The sequence below is a fragment of the Chanos chanos genome, chromosome 2 (genome assembly GCF_902362185.1).
Source record: "Chanos chanos chromosome 2, fChaCha1.1, whole genome shotgun sequence".
In the NCBI taxonomy this organism is placed as follows: Eukaryota; Metazoa; Chordata; class Actinopteri; order Gonorynchiformes; family Chanidae; genus Chanos; species Chanos chanos.
In genome coordinates this window covers 12,823,772-12,841,231 of record NC_044496.1, presented here as the reverse complement: position 1 = coordinate 12,841,231, position 17,460 = coordinate 12,823,772, and the positions used below count along the sequence as shown (strand labels likewise).

The window sequence follows — 17,460 nt, the reverse complement described above, 5'->3', positions numbered from 1 at the left end:
CATGCGCGCATAGGCGCTCACCGCTGCTTTTTGTCGTGTAGTTTAATTTCTGGACTGCCGCTCACCTTTGAAGAATAGCGTGCGTCGTGTAATTGATTCCAACGCCGTGGAGCTGTGGACTTTGTCGCTCTTGGTGTTAGACCGAGGAGCTATGATTTCTCTCTACAAAATCAATATACGTCACTGAAGACTTATGTCAAGCTACATGTAGAAAAGATTCATATGCGATGGAAAGTTCCAAAAGTAGAGCATTTACAGTCGTGTTATAACATAATTTGTCTAGCCTTAGTTTTGCTTGTAGAATGCAGTTGTCCGTTTACGTAATCGAGGGCACGTGCCAAGGAAAACGTGCCCCGAGTATGCCCTTTCAAGTGTCTTCGTGGCTGTTTCCACGTAAAATTCACGATTGCTTACTGTCGCTGCTCGCAGTTTATTTTCTAAATACTTATTTTCCTTTAAAATTTACGAGTTTTAAATTGTGCTGATGTAGGGGTGAAAGGAATGGCGTAACTTGCCACCTTGTTGCGAGGCGAAAGCATGTTGCGACACATTGCCTTGCCCTTGACGTGCCAGTCCCTGTTGGCATCTTTCCTTTAACGTACCCTCATGATGTGGTTTCCTCCTGTCAATACTTACAGTCACAGTATGTTCTTTTATGGCAGATATGATGAACTGATCAGTGGGTGTGCAGTTGAACAACGTCTTACACAGGACAACCGATGCAAGGGCTCTGAGTGTTTGTACTGGACAAGGACAAGAAATATTCAAAAATCTTACAGATTGTGACTGGATCTGTTGTGTACCCTAAATTCGGATATGCCTTCTGCATGTAACTTACTGGGTTCAGAAATTTAAAGAGAGATTGATGCATGCTTTTAGAACTTAGGACAGAGGGAGAAACTGACCCTAAATCATGAAGTTCATTTTTAACCCTCTAGCCAACATAACTACATACTTATTAGGTGCATCAGCTGATTTGGTTTTGTCAGTTGTCCAAACATGTATGGCTATATGAAGACAGCTTTATGCATTTTCCGAAGCTAAACAGAATTTTTTGTGTGTGTTTTAATCTCCCGACTTTCCAAATGTTTCTTGGTATGTTAACTGTGGAGTCATATATGGTCAGTGGAAGTTGTACTACATGTTTCCTGGCAGTTAGAATGACTCTGCTTATAATGGTAACAATAAAAAGATAATTTTTAGTTACTGTGGTTTACCAGTACATTTGACATAATATCCACAAGGTTATGACAGCTGTGTAAGAAGGTAACATAATTATGAATCACAGAGAGAGATTCTGGGTAAAATCTCAAGGTTCCTGGTTGCAGCTATTTCTAAAACAAATCTTTACCTCAAATCAAAAACATTTACAGTGTGAGAGACTCACGTTCTTCCGATAAATCCAGGTTTACTAAACATTTATTCAGGTTTCAACTTAACAAAGCTAGGGTTTATTTTTATTAAAAAAAAGAAAACAAACCAGTACAACTGTGCAGTGTATCGTTGAAGAATGTTACATATTCAAACTCATATTGAAAACTCATCCGATACTCTTGACACAAGCAACCAGTGTCATGTTTAGCTGGTCCTCACTCGCAGTTTCTCACCTTTCACATAACATTAGTAGAATTTGTAAATAAATGTTAGATAGTACAATCATGTCTCTGGTGTATGAACTATGGCAGCATGAAATCACAAATGTGTACAGCTGTGCACTGCTTAAAAAATATTACAGACAGTTAAGAGAGTAATCATACTGATGGTGTCCTCTTAAAGAGGAGAAGGTTTTTTAAAAAAAACAAAAAAAAAACAATGTACAGATGGATGCAATCAGGAATTATAAGATTGTTTGTGTGGGAGCAGTAACTGTGAATTTTTTGGAGAGCTCTTTCTTAATATGGTTTTGTTTTGGCTGAGCACAAAATCCAGAGCCATGGTCTGATATGGTCTGATCCGTGTATTTCGTTAGCAATCTAAAATTAGAGCTAAGATGAGCTTGTTGCTTGTTGGTCATAATATAAACATAGAGGCCCTGAAGAATGTTTAAGGGGGTCTTTGTAACATTTCCCATGCAGAAACTGGCTGAGGTTGTAGAAACTGATTTAAAGACCTCAATGCAGAGGTCCTGATTGTCACAGAAGACAAATATGGTGATTTTATTTTTATACCTGTGTTTAACTAGAGTGTACTATCTCATTAACTGTCAGCTGTGGTAATATCTTGTTGATTGTAGCCTGCTCTCATAGATGAGAGGTGGAAATTGAATTGTCAGGTGTGTTTCTCTTCCCTTTTGGACATGTGAGCCTGGGTGGAAAGAGACATCACATCTTGTTGCTTTGGGAGCATGTTGTGGTAGTGATTATAAGTTTGATTTATAATTTATCCCATTGTTCCCCGTCATAGGTGAACTGGGAATTGCATTAGTCTTAAGTTGTGAAAAATGTGTTATTATTGATTTTTTGTTTTCCTAACAATGTGTGTTTTCTAATTAATATTGCATTCATTGGATTTGATCCACATCATATATTCTGAATCTGTAAAATATGGATGTTGATAGCATTCCAAACTGCTGCTATTTGATTTGGCTTTGAAAAACAAAGAAAATTCCCTGACCAATGCTGATAAACAATTTCTTCTATATGTATCCCCCAATATTATTAATATATGACTATCATCATTCTCATTCCACAATTTTTATTTTCAGACTCTAGGAAGTGATGAAAACTGAAGTGGCAGTAATCATTTGTGAAAGTCTTGGAATGTACAGTATTGAGGATAGCATAAGAACTGGGTTAGGTTGCTCTGTAGGTTCCCCAAAACGGAAGATGTGCCTGGCAGTGTTTTGGGGTTTTAATCCTGGCAAGAGATTAGATTGCTTCAAGACAATGTGATGTAATTTGGTTAATGAAATGAAAGCACTGGCATTTAGACAAATCTTTTACATAAATGAAGCTGTTCTGTCGGTGACCAACCCTGCAGAACGGCTGGATCTTAGGTGAAGGCCAGGTCCAATATGAATGTGAACAAATGAACATGAGCTGTTTGGAAGTGTCTTTAAAGTTATCTGTGGAAAATTTAAAAGTGTGCTTTAATGAAGGTCAATGGATTATGTTGCCCTTGATCAGACTGTCTTTGGTGCTTTAGTATCTTCAAGACATAGCCTAGTGTAGCATCACTGTGCATTTATTTGCACTTGCTTGAGAGAATGACAAATGATTGTAATACCAAAATGTTTTTGAGATTGGACTCTAGCCCAAGGCACACCCTCATATATTGAGCTGGTGGCTGTAACTGAGAGTGATTAATGCTGGCACAACTGTCTCACCTGCTACTGTGTTTGTGTTCATTAACTGACATCTTTTGCATTTCCTGTGGTGGTTCCTCACCTATTTGCCTCTTTAGCACTGTGTGGTCTTTTATACATGAGTTTTAAGAAGACAATTAATCTAAAGGTTTGTTCATTTGTTGATCACTGAGGTCATTACTAAATAGCTTACAAACGATTAACTGGCATCCAAGATACTGCTGGATATTTAATTATAGTTTATGATTGTGTATATTAGTAACTTGAACAAGCACTCCTTATGTATTAAGTATATGTACTATTAATGATTCTTATTTCAATATGTTTATAAAAGCCCATAAATTGTTTGAAGATCATTTGAAAAGGACTAATTTACAATATCAAAGGTAATTTTATCGCTTGTTTTCAGTAAAAGTTTTGAGTAGGGTCGTTAATTTATTTTTTTGTTTGAATCTATGCAAACCTTTAAGCTTAATTTCCTCTGTGTTGATGTGCCATGCATTTGTGGTTTTATTTATACTGACTGGTTAACATTGTCCATCTGCTGTATGCATGCACAGCAACAAAAAAGTAAAAAAAAATCCTTGTTTATTTTTATGGTGAATTTGTATTGTAGCATATATTTTATTAAACCACGGTATTAAAGGCATGTCATTGTCTGTGTCCAGACTTTATACTTATTCAATACGTTTTTGATCATACACCAATTGATCATCATCTTTCATAGGCTGGGTAATATGTGAGAACAGAGCAACTGTATTTCTGACAGTGCTTACTGAACATGACAGGTGAAAACTTTTTACTGACAGTTAAGTCATGTGGATCAGTCAGAACTACTACCTAGATATCACTGCCATTTCATATGTACAAATGAACAATTTTATTTTTCTCACTCCTGAAACTGAATAGAGAGAAAATCATGAAAGAGGTTTAAGCCTCATTACGTTATGTCTGCATGTGATTCACTGCGGCTCCAGTCTGCTTCTCCTCAGCGCCTCACGTCAGCAGTGATGAAAGACACGTCCTTGAATTGATTTGTTCTGTTTGCAAGGTCCTCTAGAGGGCAGAGGCAAGATTGTCTCTCAGCAAAGGTTTTCTGAGGCTAATTACTGTTGATCAGTCTCTCTTTTTTTTTGCTTTTGTACTAAAACAAAACTGAAGAAATACAAGGAATACAAGTACAAAAGGGCTTGTTCTTATTCTGAGTATACAACATAGAACAGTACATTAGATAATAGAAAATGTATGGATCAGAACTGGGACAAATAATTATTCAATGTATTTGACAGTGTCCTCTCCCGGTTCTTTTCATTGTGCTGTTGTCATGTGACCAAGCTACTTTAATTCACAGGGTAAATGGTACCTCTGATGAAGAGTCTATAAGACATTCACATGATGTCTGTTTGGTATTGCTTCAACACTCACATTTCTCATTATATTTCCATATGTTAAGAGACATATACTCATATACTTCCCCTTTTTTCTGATCTATGTAATATACCAAAATCGAATGCTTCTCGTAACATTACATCATAATGCAATCACCTGGCATGTAACACATAATCTGTGGAAGGTATGGGTAAGGAACATGAGATTCTGATGTATACCAGTATGAGTATCAGTAGCAGGAATCATCTAGGAGTCTTCCTTAAGACTGCACATAGGCTCTGTCAGCTAAACTTAGCTACACAGGCCTGGCTTTAACCATGGTGGCCATATTTTTAACAGGACTTGTCGTGCAGTTCAGCTGGGAACCTCAGAGCATTAGTTTCTTTTTCCACTCCCTATCCTTCTTTTGAGATTTATTAACCTCTCTCATATTCCCATGTTCCTTATAATACATTTGGCACGGCAGTGAACAGGGATTTTTTTGAATCTCTATGTACTAATAGCAGCTGAGTACAATAAATGTTCCCAGTGCTAAACTGGGTGATTTGTTCCTTTTTGACTTATGGTATTTGTAAACAGTATCAATCAGAACACATACACAAAGCAACATTATTTAGAGTAAAACCATGGATTTTGGACTGATTCATTATACGTGAAGACTTGGTCACTGTTTGGAGAAGTTTTCTTAAGCAATGTCACTGTTTTTTTAAATTGTAACTACTTTCAATCACAAGTAATGTGATAATTTTAAACTTCTGAGCGTGGCTGAAATTCAATCATTAAGAAAGCACGTGTAGTACTGATTTTCTATTTTTATTAAATATTTTTCCACTCACTCTCACTCACTCACTCACTCACTCACTCATTTTCAAAGCCGCTTATCCTAACATTTTTCCAAGTTATTCTTAAACTATTTGTGCTGAATATCCCTCTTAACGTATTTTCCGAGAAGACCATAAAGTCAGCAATGCTCTCTTTGCAAAATCTGCAATGATTCAGCCATCCTGGATACACCCCAGTACTAACAGATGCAATTAATCCAATTAATGACACCACCTATGCATACTTGGTTTGAACCATGAAGTTAGCAGCGAGTTTATAGAACCGCACCCCATGAGAGGGCTTAAAACAAGACTGCTCCATTGGTGCTGCCCATATGTGTCTTTTTCTCCACTGTTCAAGTCTGCAGTGTTCTCAGAGGGCTCACGTAAATCAACATGCTGAACAGAGCCAGACCCTCAATCAGCAAAATGGCCAATGCAGTGTCCTACTGAGTCAGCTTACAGAGGGCATCGTGTTAATTGCAGTGTTGGATGTTTGATAACATCCTCCCCCAGAGCCATCAAGTAAGCTATCACATTCCCCACTTCTCCCTATGTTACACTTTCATTATTCTTTCATCAGTATCTCATATATATAAAGGGTTTGATATAATAAAATCTTAATTATGGCTGTAGGCAGCCTGAACAGGTCTGTATTGTCAGTATTGTCTGGAGGTATAGTATTTTTAACAGGGTGTCTCAGGTGTCCTGTGCACATTGGTAACCCCAATCACAAAATAACCTACATTCAGTAGAGTGGAGAATAGCTGAACAGAACAGACAGTGCCATGAGAGGCTGGGCAGTAGAGCTGTGGAGCTGAAGATTCTGGAAAATTCAATGTATAATTTACAATTACTGACTGCTTTACTTATCCCTCCCTCTCCTCACAAGCATAAAAGAGGATTACTGATAAACATTTAAGATGTGGCTAGCAATGAGAAGGTCAGTAGCAGCATTTACTTTAAAGGTAGCGTTTTCGTGTGTGTGTGTGTGTGTGTGTGTGTGTGTGTGTGTGCGTGCGTGTGTGTGAACATTGATGTGGCATTGTTAATGAGGCTCATGTATGTCAGATGCGGTCTGCTGTGTAACAAGCTTACATAACCTCAGTGACTGTCTGATGGCCTTCATGTTTAAAGCGCAGTCACAGTTACACTCAGGCAAAACCAAAGACTGCTCAGTTCCCACTCATTGAAGGCCACTATGTAAATATTTCATGAGATAACATATGTTTTAGTGACCTCAGCTATAGAATGGAATGAGGAGGAAGAAAGGCTTGCAAGACATCAGTGCAAATATTTATATGTATCATGGCCCAATCTCTTAAATTATGAATCCTCATGGTTGTGATTCTATCTCATATAATTTGAAATATTTTTTTCAGTCATTTCTCCTTATATGGAAAATCTCCTATGCATGGTCTGCTTTCAGTCCACACTAGAGAAACCCTTGAGGACCTAGCTTTCTGCTGTATCATACCGGTCACAAAATAAGATGTTGATATGTTTAGTGCTTTCTTTTGCATCCCTTTAGCCACATTAAGATTTTCCCATTTATCACACTGTAGTTTAGCTCACTAATGTTAGCACTCATGTCATACAGCTTGTTTCAAGTCATGCAATTACCAAGCATCGTGTCCTACAGAGTGACGCATCAGTGAGCTCCGTGTCATACTCTGTAACTGTCATATGGACCATGATGATCAGTCATGCATGCTGCTCGGTCCACCAATGAATCATGATTCATGTAGTGCACAAGGACAACTGTCTGGGAAACATGTACAACATGTGTGGTTGTATATGACCTCTACTCTCTGTCTCTCTGCATTTCTCTCTCTCTCTCTCTCTCTCTCTCTCTCTCTCTCTCTCTCTTCTCTCCTGCACTCTCTTCTCTGTCTCACACATTCCTCTCTGTCTCAGCTGCTGCTCCCCAGCCCTTGGGATATGTTGTCCCCCTCCTCTCTGGGTGTGTGCTCCTGTCTCCCTCGCTCAAACACACAAATGGCTATGAGACGTGACTGCAGTCAAACTGGATCACCTTCCCTTCCTCTCCCGTTTTATTTCTTTTGGCTCCTCTCTCCTCCTCTCTTCCCCCTGGTTTCTTCCCCACCACCCATTCCTTTATTTATCCTCTCTCATGCAACGGTGTCACGACAGTGGTTTGTGTAACAGCTCATAATTCATTCATAGCCAGACATTACCTCTGAATACGTGCTTGCTTCAGTAAATTGAATTGGATGAAAGTAAAAGCCATGCAGCGATGATTAGAAAAAGGCTTTTGCAATGTGAGTGCTCAGTTTCTGCCAAAAGACTGACTTCTTGTTGTGAGAGCGGTGTACAATTAAATTAAATACATCTTTGCCGAACAGATGTATTTTTAAGATATATGAAGAACAGAGAGAGTGATGTGCGTGATCATGATGCTTCCCCTTAGGTAGCACGCAGTGCCATTACCTGCACCGTTAAATGCAGCACCAATAATCTATCTATGGACAGGCAACAGCCCAGCCTTTTTCTAGGCTTTCTCTCCTTGGAGGGGTGGCAGACCAAAAGGGTTTAAGCACGTATCCCTTTTATGTTGCACTCTGATGTTATGTAACATTACACGTTTATCATGCATGCTCAGACGCACACACACGTGCACACACACGCACACTCACACACAGACACACACACACACAGCAAGTGGCAGCAAGCACACGTGTGACTGGCTTCCCGCAGTGCCATCTCAAAGCTTTTAGAGATATTCCATATTTAACATCTACCTTCCGAAGTAGTTCTCGTATCCCTGTTTTCAGCTGTGTGGTAAGCTTGATCTCAGGGTCCACATACCAAAGCGTGTTCTGCCATCTCATATTTATCTGCCTCATTTGGTAGAAAGGAAATTCTTGCCTAATGACCAGACTCAACTGACTGTAAATTTAGTTTTTGTTGGTGTTCTGTAGTGCACAGGAAGTGGCTTGAGGGTTCCTGATATCACACAGAAGGTGAAGAAGTTCAATTTCCCTTCATGGAAAACTGACTTTTTTTAATTTGACTGCTGAATTAACGCTCAGTGCCCTTAAAATAAAACAAAAAATATGACGTTTAACATGCCCAGAGAAAAAACTTGCTTACTTGCAAATACTGAGACTTAAAAAAAAAAAATGTATATATATATATATATATATATTTTCAGCTTTCTGCTATAGTCTCTGTATGACCTCTTCACCTTCTATCACCCAGTAAAAAATTCTACAGTATTCTTTAATATTTGTCTTTCTCAGCTATCTTGAGGCACTGCAATAACCTTTCCAATAAGGCTGTGTACATTTTCAGCTCACAGTCTATCACACACCCTGGCAACCCAGAGCAACACTGCACCACTGCCATAAATAATGGACATGGAGTGACTCTTTCCCCTTCTTCATTCTTCCAAACAAAGGGATTCATCAGCTGACTCCATGCAAGAGATACATCTCCTAAACCTTTTCTCTGAAGCATCAGAACACCCATTTAGATATTAGCATGCATAAGTACTGCACCACTCAAGTTTTTCTGTCTTCTGTCTTCATTTGAAGCCACACTCTTCAACCTTTTAAAATTAAATGTCAGTATCTCAGCTTTCACTCTGTCTTTCACATGTATCTGCCCAAGAACACGATTGTACTGAGCACTGAATTGTCTGTAACTTCCAGCTTGTGTTACTGGAAATGTAGGTTAGTTGTTAATATAGAAATATTAGGAGGACTTCATTTGTCCTTGAGACTTTTTGTTAATAAGACTTTTTGTTTGTTTTACTTCATCAGCAGTGTCACATGACACGGACACATGACATGGATTCTGTCTCTGTCCCTCGTCTCTCAGTCACCCAAGGTTTCCTCCGTCATTCAGAGATCTCAGCGGAGATCCATTACAGGTCACCTCTTGGCATCCCTTCCCTCCCTCCCTCCCCTCCTCACTCTCGCCCTCTAGTGTTGAGCAGACAGCAGGACCGGGCGTGGGCATGACACAGCAAAACGTGATTGCTGTCACAACGCATTTTCATCTGTTTTTTCCCCTTTCTGGCATGCGGAAGAGTCCACTATGTTTCTCTCTCATGAGTGCATGTGAATCAGAGGGAGAGAGAAAGAGAATGAGAGAGAGAGTAGAGTGGTTTATGGGATCACTCAACAGCAGGGGAGTGCATGTGTAGCAAGATGTCTGTAGTGCCTTAGGCTCTCTTACACACTAATGTGCATGACTGCATCTGCATGGATTCATAATAAAATAATAATGATCTCATTCAGCGGTATCACAGTGAAAGGTCCACGCATAGGCTGTTTTGGACACGCCGCATCACTCACGTAGCTCAGCCTTCTTGACGTCAGACAAAGTCTGGTCACGTTTTGCTCAGGCACCCTTTTTTGTTCTTGTTGTTTCTTGACTGATTCTTGTACTGCAAAGGACATTGCTTGTGCCCTTGTAACAGGTTTGAATGTCCACAGTGCAGCATTGTTCATTATTTTATTGTTGTCACAATCTGTGCAAATCACGCTTATCATACAGACAGCCAGATACCATGAGTCCAATGCTGCCTTTCTCATAAAATAACACAACTATTGCATGTTGGCCAATAACACTCAGTGAGATAAAACCCCATCTGTTGTTCTTGTCTATTTAAAGAAATGACAAGTGTGTGTGTGCGCGTTTGTGTTTGTGTGTGCGTGTATGTGTGCACATATGCGAATGTGTGTGTGGTGTGTGGCTGTGTGATTTTCTTTCATTCTGAATATATATGATTTTAAACTAAGCTGTCGTTTTTGTTTTTTTTTTGTTTTTTGTTGTGGGTTTTTTTTTGTGATGAGCTGCCTATTTTCAGTGTTTGCTGTCATATCTGTTAGAGTTTGGTGACTTTCAGTCCACACTGGATAGAGACATGAATAACTCTCTTTCAATCCTTTTAGCTCTGTATACTCTTTGGATGTTTAATCTTGTCACCTTCTGATCTTCGAACATAATGACAGACTCTCATGTGTAACAGGATTGGAACTCTGCTGCCCTCTGCTGTTAACAAATACAAATTACATTATCCATTTGATGTTATGAGAACCAAACGCTCAACGGCTCTCCATCAGGCAGGAGCAGAGGCTGAATGATTCAGAGGCAGCAGAGAGCACAGTAGATGCTGGTTTGCAGACACCCCCTAGCCCCCTGCCTTCCCCTCTCTCTTTCATTCATAGTATTTTCTTCTCTCTCATGTCTCAGCATCTACTGTGCTACCTCTTGAAGATTTTATTTCATGAATTCTCTCTTACAAGATCTATGTGGGAATGACAGAGGGTCAGAGGTAATGTGACAAATCATGTCAGTCTCATATCCTTGTTGCTGACTTGGTTTTTGCTTACGTAGACCCAGATGTGCACATTTACGTGCACTCACACAATCTGTGAATGGTTTATTAGGTACACCACCCTGTTCAAATGGATCATTTCTACTGATGGCAAGGCCTGACACTTTCTGTGAAGAACTATAATTAGTGGAACTGAGAGGACACATGTGATGGTCTTGGGAACTAACTCTCTCATGTGATGGCTCATTTACCAGTGCATTCTTCAGAATCACAGATGGTAGGGTATTCTTATAGCCAACAATTTTACAGGAATAGCCCTCATTTGATTCAACTTGTAATCTTCATAATTAATTTGCAACCATGCAAAAGTTCTGAAGTCACAGTAACGGCATTCATTCTACAAAGACAGTCAGCGTGACTTCATACTATAAATTCCTTTGCCATGAGACTTTTGCTGATATCTTGCACAAGAACTCCCCAATATAGTCAGTGACAGGTAAATATGATCAGAGTGAGAAATGTGTCTGCCCAGTAACATTACCATGAGGCCTCACTAATTTTATTATAAACTCTTCTCACATCGTGTTACAATCATTTGCAGACTGTGAAACCTGGCACAAACTCTAGGTTGTGGTTTTATAAATGAATGAGTTTTGTGCCAGATGGAGAAGAAGAGAGCTTGCACATGACGAAACATGTGAGAGAGGTTGTTTTTTTTTGTTGTTTTTTTTTCTCGAAACCCCGATTTGAGCTCACCTCACTGCCCATTCTCAGTCGCATTCCCGTTTCCCCAGACAGACACACGTGCCGGAAACATGCAGGCGCCCCTGGGCTCAGGTGTTGCTGATGCTGACCTATCAGAAACAGTCTAGCACAGAAGGCTAAAAATAGGTCACCTCCCTGAGGTCCATTTGCAGTTAGTCTCTCCTTGTGTGGCGAGGGTATGGTGTTCTATCTGTGCCGCCTTTTGCCTGTAAACACACTCATTTTTTTTTAGGTAGGTAGAATTCTCCATTTCAGTGTTTCTTTGGCAGAGTGGCAAGTGATTTGGTCAGCTTCACAGTTAGAAGAGCTATGGTTCACCATGCTTAGGTTTTTAAAATAATCTCCTGAACTGTAAACTGCTTTTTTTTTTTTTGGTTCCATGATATGTCAGGGATACATGGTATAATTGCACAAACATGTTGTATATTTGTGCCACAGTAGAAGAGCCAAATGTATGTCACCTATAACCAATGAAATTTTGTTGCACTAAGTAGTTTGTTGCACATTTATTAAGTAAAGAAAAACACTCATTGCCTTATCTATAATGCCTTGATTTTTACAGTTATTTCCATGAAGGAGACAGTGAAATGGTCAGATGTATTTCCTCCAGTTTAGTCAACACCCACTGACCTGTACACAGGGTTATGTAATTAAATATTACATATAATCTAGGATGACTCATTTGCTAACATTGAAGACTTTGCTCAGAAAAGGCATTTATTGCCAATGTGACTAGCATGTGTTCACTCAAGAGTCCACCTGCTTTGTGCTCTAAATGCATAACTATACATTATATTCAACCTCTGTCATTTATCTACAAACCGAGACTTTCTTGTTAAGAACCACACAACAAGCATTTTCTTAGGGCTGTGGACTGTACTGTAGATATTGAATTCTACACTGTTTTTAGGACATTAGCAATTACAATTAGTTTTATAAAGTCTTTCTGAATAGCTTAGTTCTCTACATAAGGTTTAAAAACATCCTTCATTTCTGTCTGTGGATCCTGGCATATGAGGCAGCATAAGACTCTCGTATTGTGTGTGGCTCCTCCTCAGCTTCCTCAGACTCATACATCTCATCATCATCTTCCTCTTCCTCTTCCTCAACCTCCATCTCTGGCTGCCTACGCAGAGTGCCTCTCTGCACAGACTGAAAGGAAAACACGACTGAATGAAGAACTACTTTGTGGACAGAATGAAACGTATATGATGTTTATGAATAACTATTCACGTTAATTACTTAACATTTTTTCTCTTTTTGGGTTACGACTTGTAGTCTTACTGTAGTGTTACTCTCCTGGATATCAGCGTGCATGAACTGTGTGTGTGTTTGTTCTGAGTAGTCTTTGCCAATTTAATATTGTTTTATAATTTATGTAAAGTTTTACCTTAAAAGATGTAATACAACAACACAACATGTAAAAATTGGAATTTAAGAATACACGTTTGTCTAATTTGCCGTCTTTTGGTCCTTTTTTGAGCTCACCTGATCAGCCTGTTCTAATCTCCAATGTTTGGTTAGGTCTGATCTCGCCTGTTTTGTCTGTTCAGACTGTTTGGTGATTTCTGAAGTCAGTCTGAGTTTGGAGGGCGTGGGGCTTGGGTAGCGAGTGATAGATGAAGTAGACTGAATGCTCGGCAGGGTCTGAGTCTCCAGGAGAGGGTCAGAGACCTGGACACGGCTCCTAAACAGCTGCAGTAGAGACATATTCTCGCACATTCACTCTGAAACCAGCTACTCTCTCAGCGGGATAATTCTACGATAACATGTCTCCATACTATAAAACTCTCAGAAAAAAAAATGATCAAAAACAGCATGGGCTGTGGAAAAATGAAAATGCAAAAAAAAAAAACCCTAAAATACAGAAGTAAACCTCAAACTTGCTTCTAACCTCTAGGTTTTTGTCTATGTCCATGGTTTCCATGTTCTGGAAGGTATGTGTGTAGACCTCCAGTGCTTTGGCATGGAAGAGCATTTCCACCATGATGAAGTCTGTGAAGATCCTCTGAAATCAGGTCAGTCACTAGAATCAATATCTGTCTTTAAGCCAGATATTTGGACCTGCTGTAGTTTTAGTTATTATTACATCTATTACAAGATCACTCAGAACATAAGTTACATAGCTAAACAAACATAGCAAACATTAAGTCATATGTTAGTCTGAAGGGACTAGTGTATAAGCATATGGGAGAGAGAATAAGTGCAAGAGCAAGACAATCTTCTGACCATTTTTAAAATGGTGCGTTCATTTGAGTAAACGTTTGTGTTGTGTGTGTTAGTTAGGAGCTGATTACTGACCTTAAGGTCCTCAAGTTTTTGCCTCTGGAAATCAATGATCGTCTCCTCCATCTGTCTTGCACTTCTGTTGGCATTACTGGTTGCTTTCTGGACGTTCACCTCGGCCTGAATGATAGCGAAGTCGTGAGGGGAGTACAAGAAAGAAAACTACAGTGAAATATGCCAGGGCGTTGATATGTTGTATTCTGAAATATGAGGAACATGCACATGTAAAGTAATAACTGGTTCAAATGACAGAGGACTACCAAGACAATAAAACAGCTTTCAACCTCCTCCAGGGATGATATCAAGCTTTCTTACGTCTAATGTGAAAGAGGGAGAATTTTCTCTAATAGCTAATTCTAAGTATTTTTAAGCTGCTATAAATGACTTCTTATCAAACGTGGATTAGTCGTCAAATGCAAATTTTCTTCTCATGGAAATTTAATTATGGTGTGGATTAGTAAAGCTGAAATGATGTTTGGATGAAGGCTGTCTTTGATCCTCATAGATGTATCCCCCAACATTCGGCGCTTAATTTTAAACCTTTTTCCCTCCATGTTACCTGTGACTGGAACAATGAGTTAAGAAACAGTACAGTTTCAGGTGTAAAAGCAAATCAGAGTAAATGCTTACTTGGTTCTGTAACAGGCCCGACAAAGTGCTCAGAGAAAGGATGGTAATTGTAGAGTAATATTAGCTTTTTAGCTTTTACCGTCAACAGCTGTCAATAAAAAAAAAGCAGTCTTTCCATTAAAATTTCACCCTGCTTTGCTCCTGTGTGTTCTCTTTTATCTGATTTGAAATATGAGTTCACTTCTCAAACTAAGCCTTTCACAAGAGACGTAAAAAAAGGCTGGGAACTGTTGAAAACATTGTAAAATATAAATGAAATTTCATAATTCTAGATGGAGCCTATATTGATTGAATGGGCACTGATGGAGAAGGATACGATGCTCTGTCTGTCTGCTGGGTTCTTCAGTCGGATCCTCTCCAGTTTCTGCAGCTCTTTCAATGCCTGGCTTCGATCTGCATTAAGCCTCTTCAAATCCGCCTAATTTCCATACACAGGATGTATTTGATGTGTTTTACACACATAAACATTCCTCACTACGTATTAGAACCATGATTTGTTCTTGTTATATTTCGGAATGAATATCCAGGATACAAGTTCTTAAAAGTATACTGAAATATGAACAAGATAGTGAGATTACAAGAACTTAACTCACTCTTTTGTTTTTCACTATGTCTCCATATGCCTTCAGAGGAACCACCACTTTTGTTTCCAGTCTCTCTACCTGGGGAGGAGCAGAATCTTTGTATTTTTATGATTATGTATTAATACCAATTTCTTATCGTGTTTTCAATCCAACTAGCTCCAGCTTTACCTCAGCTTGTCTGTAGTCTTGCACCATGGCAAAGTCCTCAGAGAGCAGGCGAAAACAGGTTCCGGTCTCAGGATCCTCTGTGCTGGCGAAGTCACTGAGCTGTCTCACTAACATGTCAGCTTTGTCTCTCAGTTTGGCTGTTTTCCGCGTGTAAGAGGCAAACAGTGTGCAGAACTGACCAAGGTGTGTTTCCGCATTGTTCACTGTCATTTCCATCGCCTTCATTTGTGCATCTCTGAAAACGTTAACACACAGGTTAATTAAGCCTAATCTCCCTACGGCTGAATAGCGTGTTATCTCAAGCATAACCCATTCATTAGGTATTGCAAGATTACACTGGATTGGTTGCCTCTCAAATTATTTTTGAAAATCCACAGACAAGGCAGGTAATAAGGAAACTCTGAGAAGCACATAAAGCCCTTAAGCCATCTTTAGCAGAGATGATTACAGCTCTACACATTGAATTGGATGTGTAGAGACAGTTATCCTGTGCATTGGTTGTGATGCCTTAGCAATAGTGATATGGTTGAGTGTCAAATACATATACGAATATGAAATCTGATGTTATTTTAAAGAAATATAACAATACATACCTAGAAAACATGGTATTCATTTTGATTTATATAGATGTCTAAGCGTTTGTTTCCTCCCTTTCAATGGCTTGCTTCTTTTTCTGAAATGCTCACCTGCTGCAGGTAACTGTGATGTTGCCATGGAGATCACAACAAAGGTTTAACAAGGCTTAACAAGGTTTTACAACCACAAGATGGCAGCAAATTCGCACTGATGGATCATCTCAATAAGGAGAATTTTAAGAGTGCCAGTGAGCACACAAAAACGTGTAAATGTGTGTGTGTGTGTGTGTGTGTGTCTGTGTCTGTGTCTGTGTCTGTGTGTGTGTGTGTGTGTGTGTGTGTGTGTGTGTGTGCAGGAGAGAGAGAGAGAGGGAGTCTGTGTGTTTGCCTGTCCGTGTGCTTTACGGATGCATGCATAATATGTCTATGTGTGTCTGTGTGAAATGCCATGGTCAAGGTGTGTTATAAATGAAGCTTTGATGTTGCCTACCAAGTTTCCCTTGTGGACAGCTGTTATGATAAACACTGCAGTCTAGTGGCAACAAATCTGTCCCTACGGTACAGCCACACCTCCTCCCCCAGTCTGCACTCAGTACAGGGAAATGAAAACAATAGCCCTGCCAACCTCTCTCAGCCCAGTAGTGTACACAGGCTCCTAGGCATGGACATGCCTGGAGCCACTGAAACAGATATATCCTCCAATACAATCCATGTACCACACACACACACACACACGCACACACACACTCATTTTCTCTCTCTGGGGATCTTCATACTTTCAGTTGCACACGAGGACAAATATGTGCATCTTATACAATGTATTGTCATATAGGGTGCACGTATGCCTGATTAGAAACATCTACCTTCAACCAACACTTCACAAGGTTTACCTACTTTATAGGTAGACTATATAGGTGTACATTTACAGATTGCAATCCATCTGTTGCCATTTACAATTTTTTTCCACACACTACCCCATTCATCAGTGGTCAGATTCTGACCACAGGACTGCTGTTGACCAGATATTATTTGAGTGACAAATCATTCTCAATGTTGTAGTGACACTGACATGTTAGTTATGTGGTAGTGGGTGTGGCACTACTATGAGTGTATCAGACATAGTAGCATTGCCTGGGGTTGACGCACGTCAGTGTCACTGCTGGGAAATCCACGACCTAAAAATACCCAGCGAACAGTCATCCTGTTAGCAGATACTGACCACTGATGAAGGAACAGAAGATCTGTAACACAATTTGTGCGTGGTAACAGAAGCACCATAGTCTCTAACTGTAAACGTACAAGACATGCATTCAAGGTAGGTGTTTGTAATAAAGTGGTCATTGAGTGTATAACTGCGGATGTGCCTATGCAAAGAGACGGATACCCCTTCAATCAAAACACAATGGCCCCTGTACCCACTGCTGATTAGAAGTGGAGCTCCATCTCCGCTGTGAGGTCCATGGGGAGGAAGGGGTTCCACATGCCCCACATGACATGAAAGACTTTGGAAGATCTGTACTTCTTTCCACATAGCACAGGACGACATCTGTATGTTCCCGTGATGGGCAGATAGAGAGCAGACAGACAGAAAAGTCATCTCTGATACAGAATGGAAAAGAAATACGAAAAA

General features: G+C 39.7%; 1 protein-coding gene across 1 annotated transcript; it reads right to left on the bottom strand.

Annotated features, from left to right (window-relative positions):
* Window positions 1-12,574: 12,574 nt before the first annotated feature.
* LOC115830160 (protein FAM92B-like) lies at window positions 12,575-15,868 on the bottom strand. Its single transcript, XM_030794207.1, has 9 exons — window positions 15,849-15,868; window positions 15,256-15,490; window positions 15,097-15,165; window positions 14,820-14,921; window positions 14,433-14,438; window positions 13,889-13,993; window positions 13,482-13,595; window positions 13,076-13,282; window positions 12,575-12,739 (listed from the first exon to the last, which is right to left on the bottom strand). Exons 1-9 carry the CDS (start codon window positions 15,866-15,868, stop codon window positions 12,575-12,577), a joined length of 1,023 nt encoding a protein of 340 aa, XP_030650067.1.
* Between the last annotated feature and the right edge of the window lie 1,592 nt (window positions 15,869-17,460).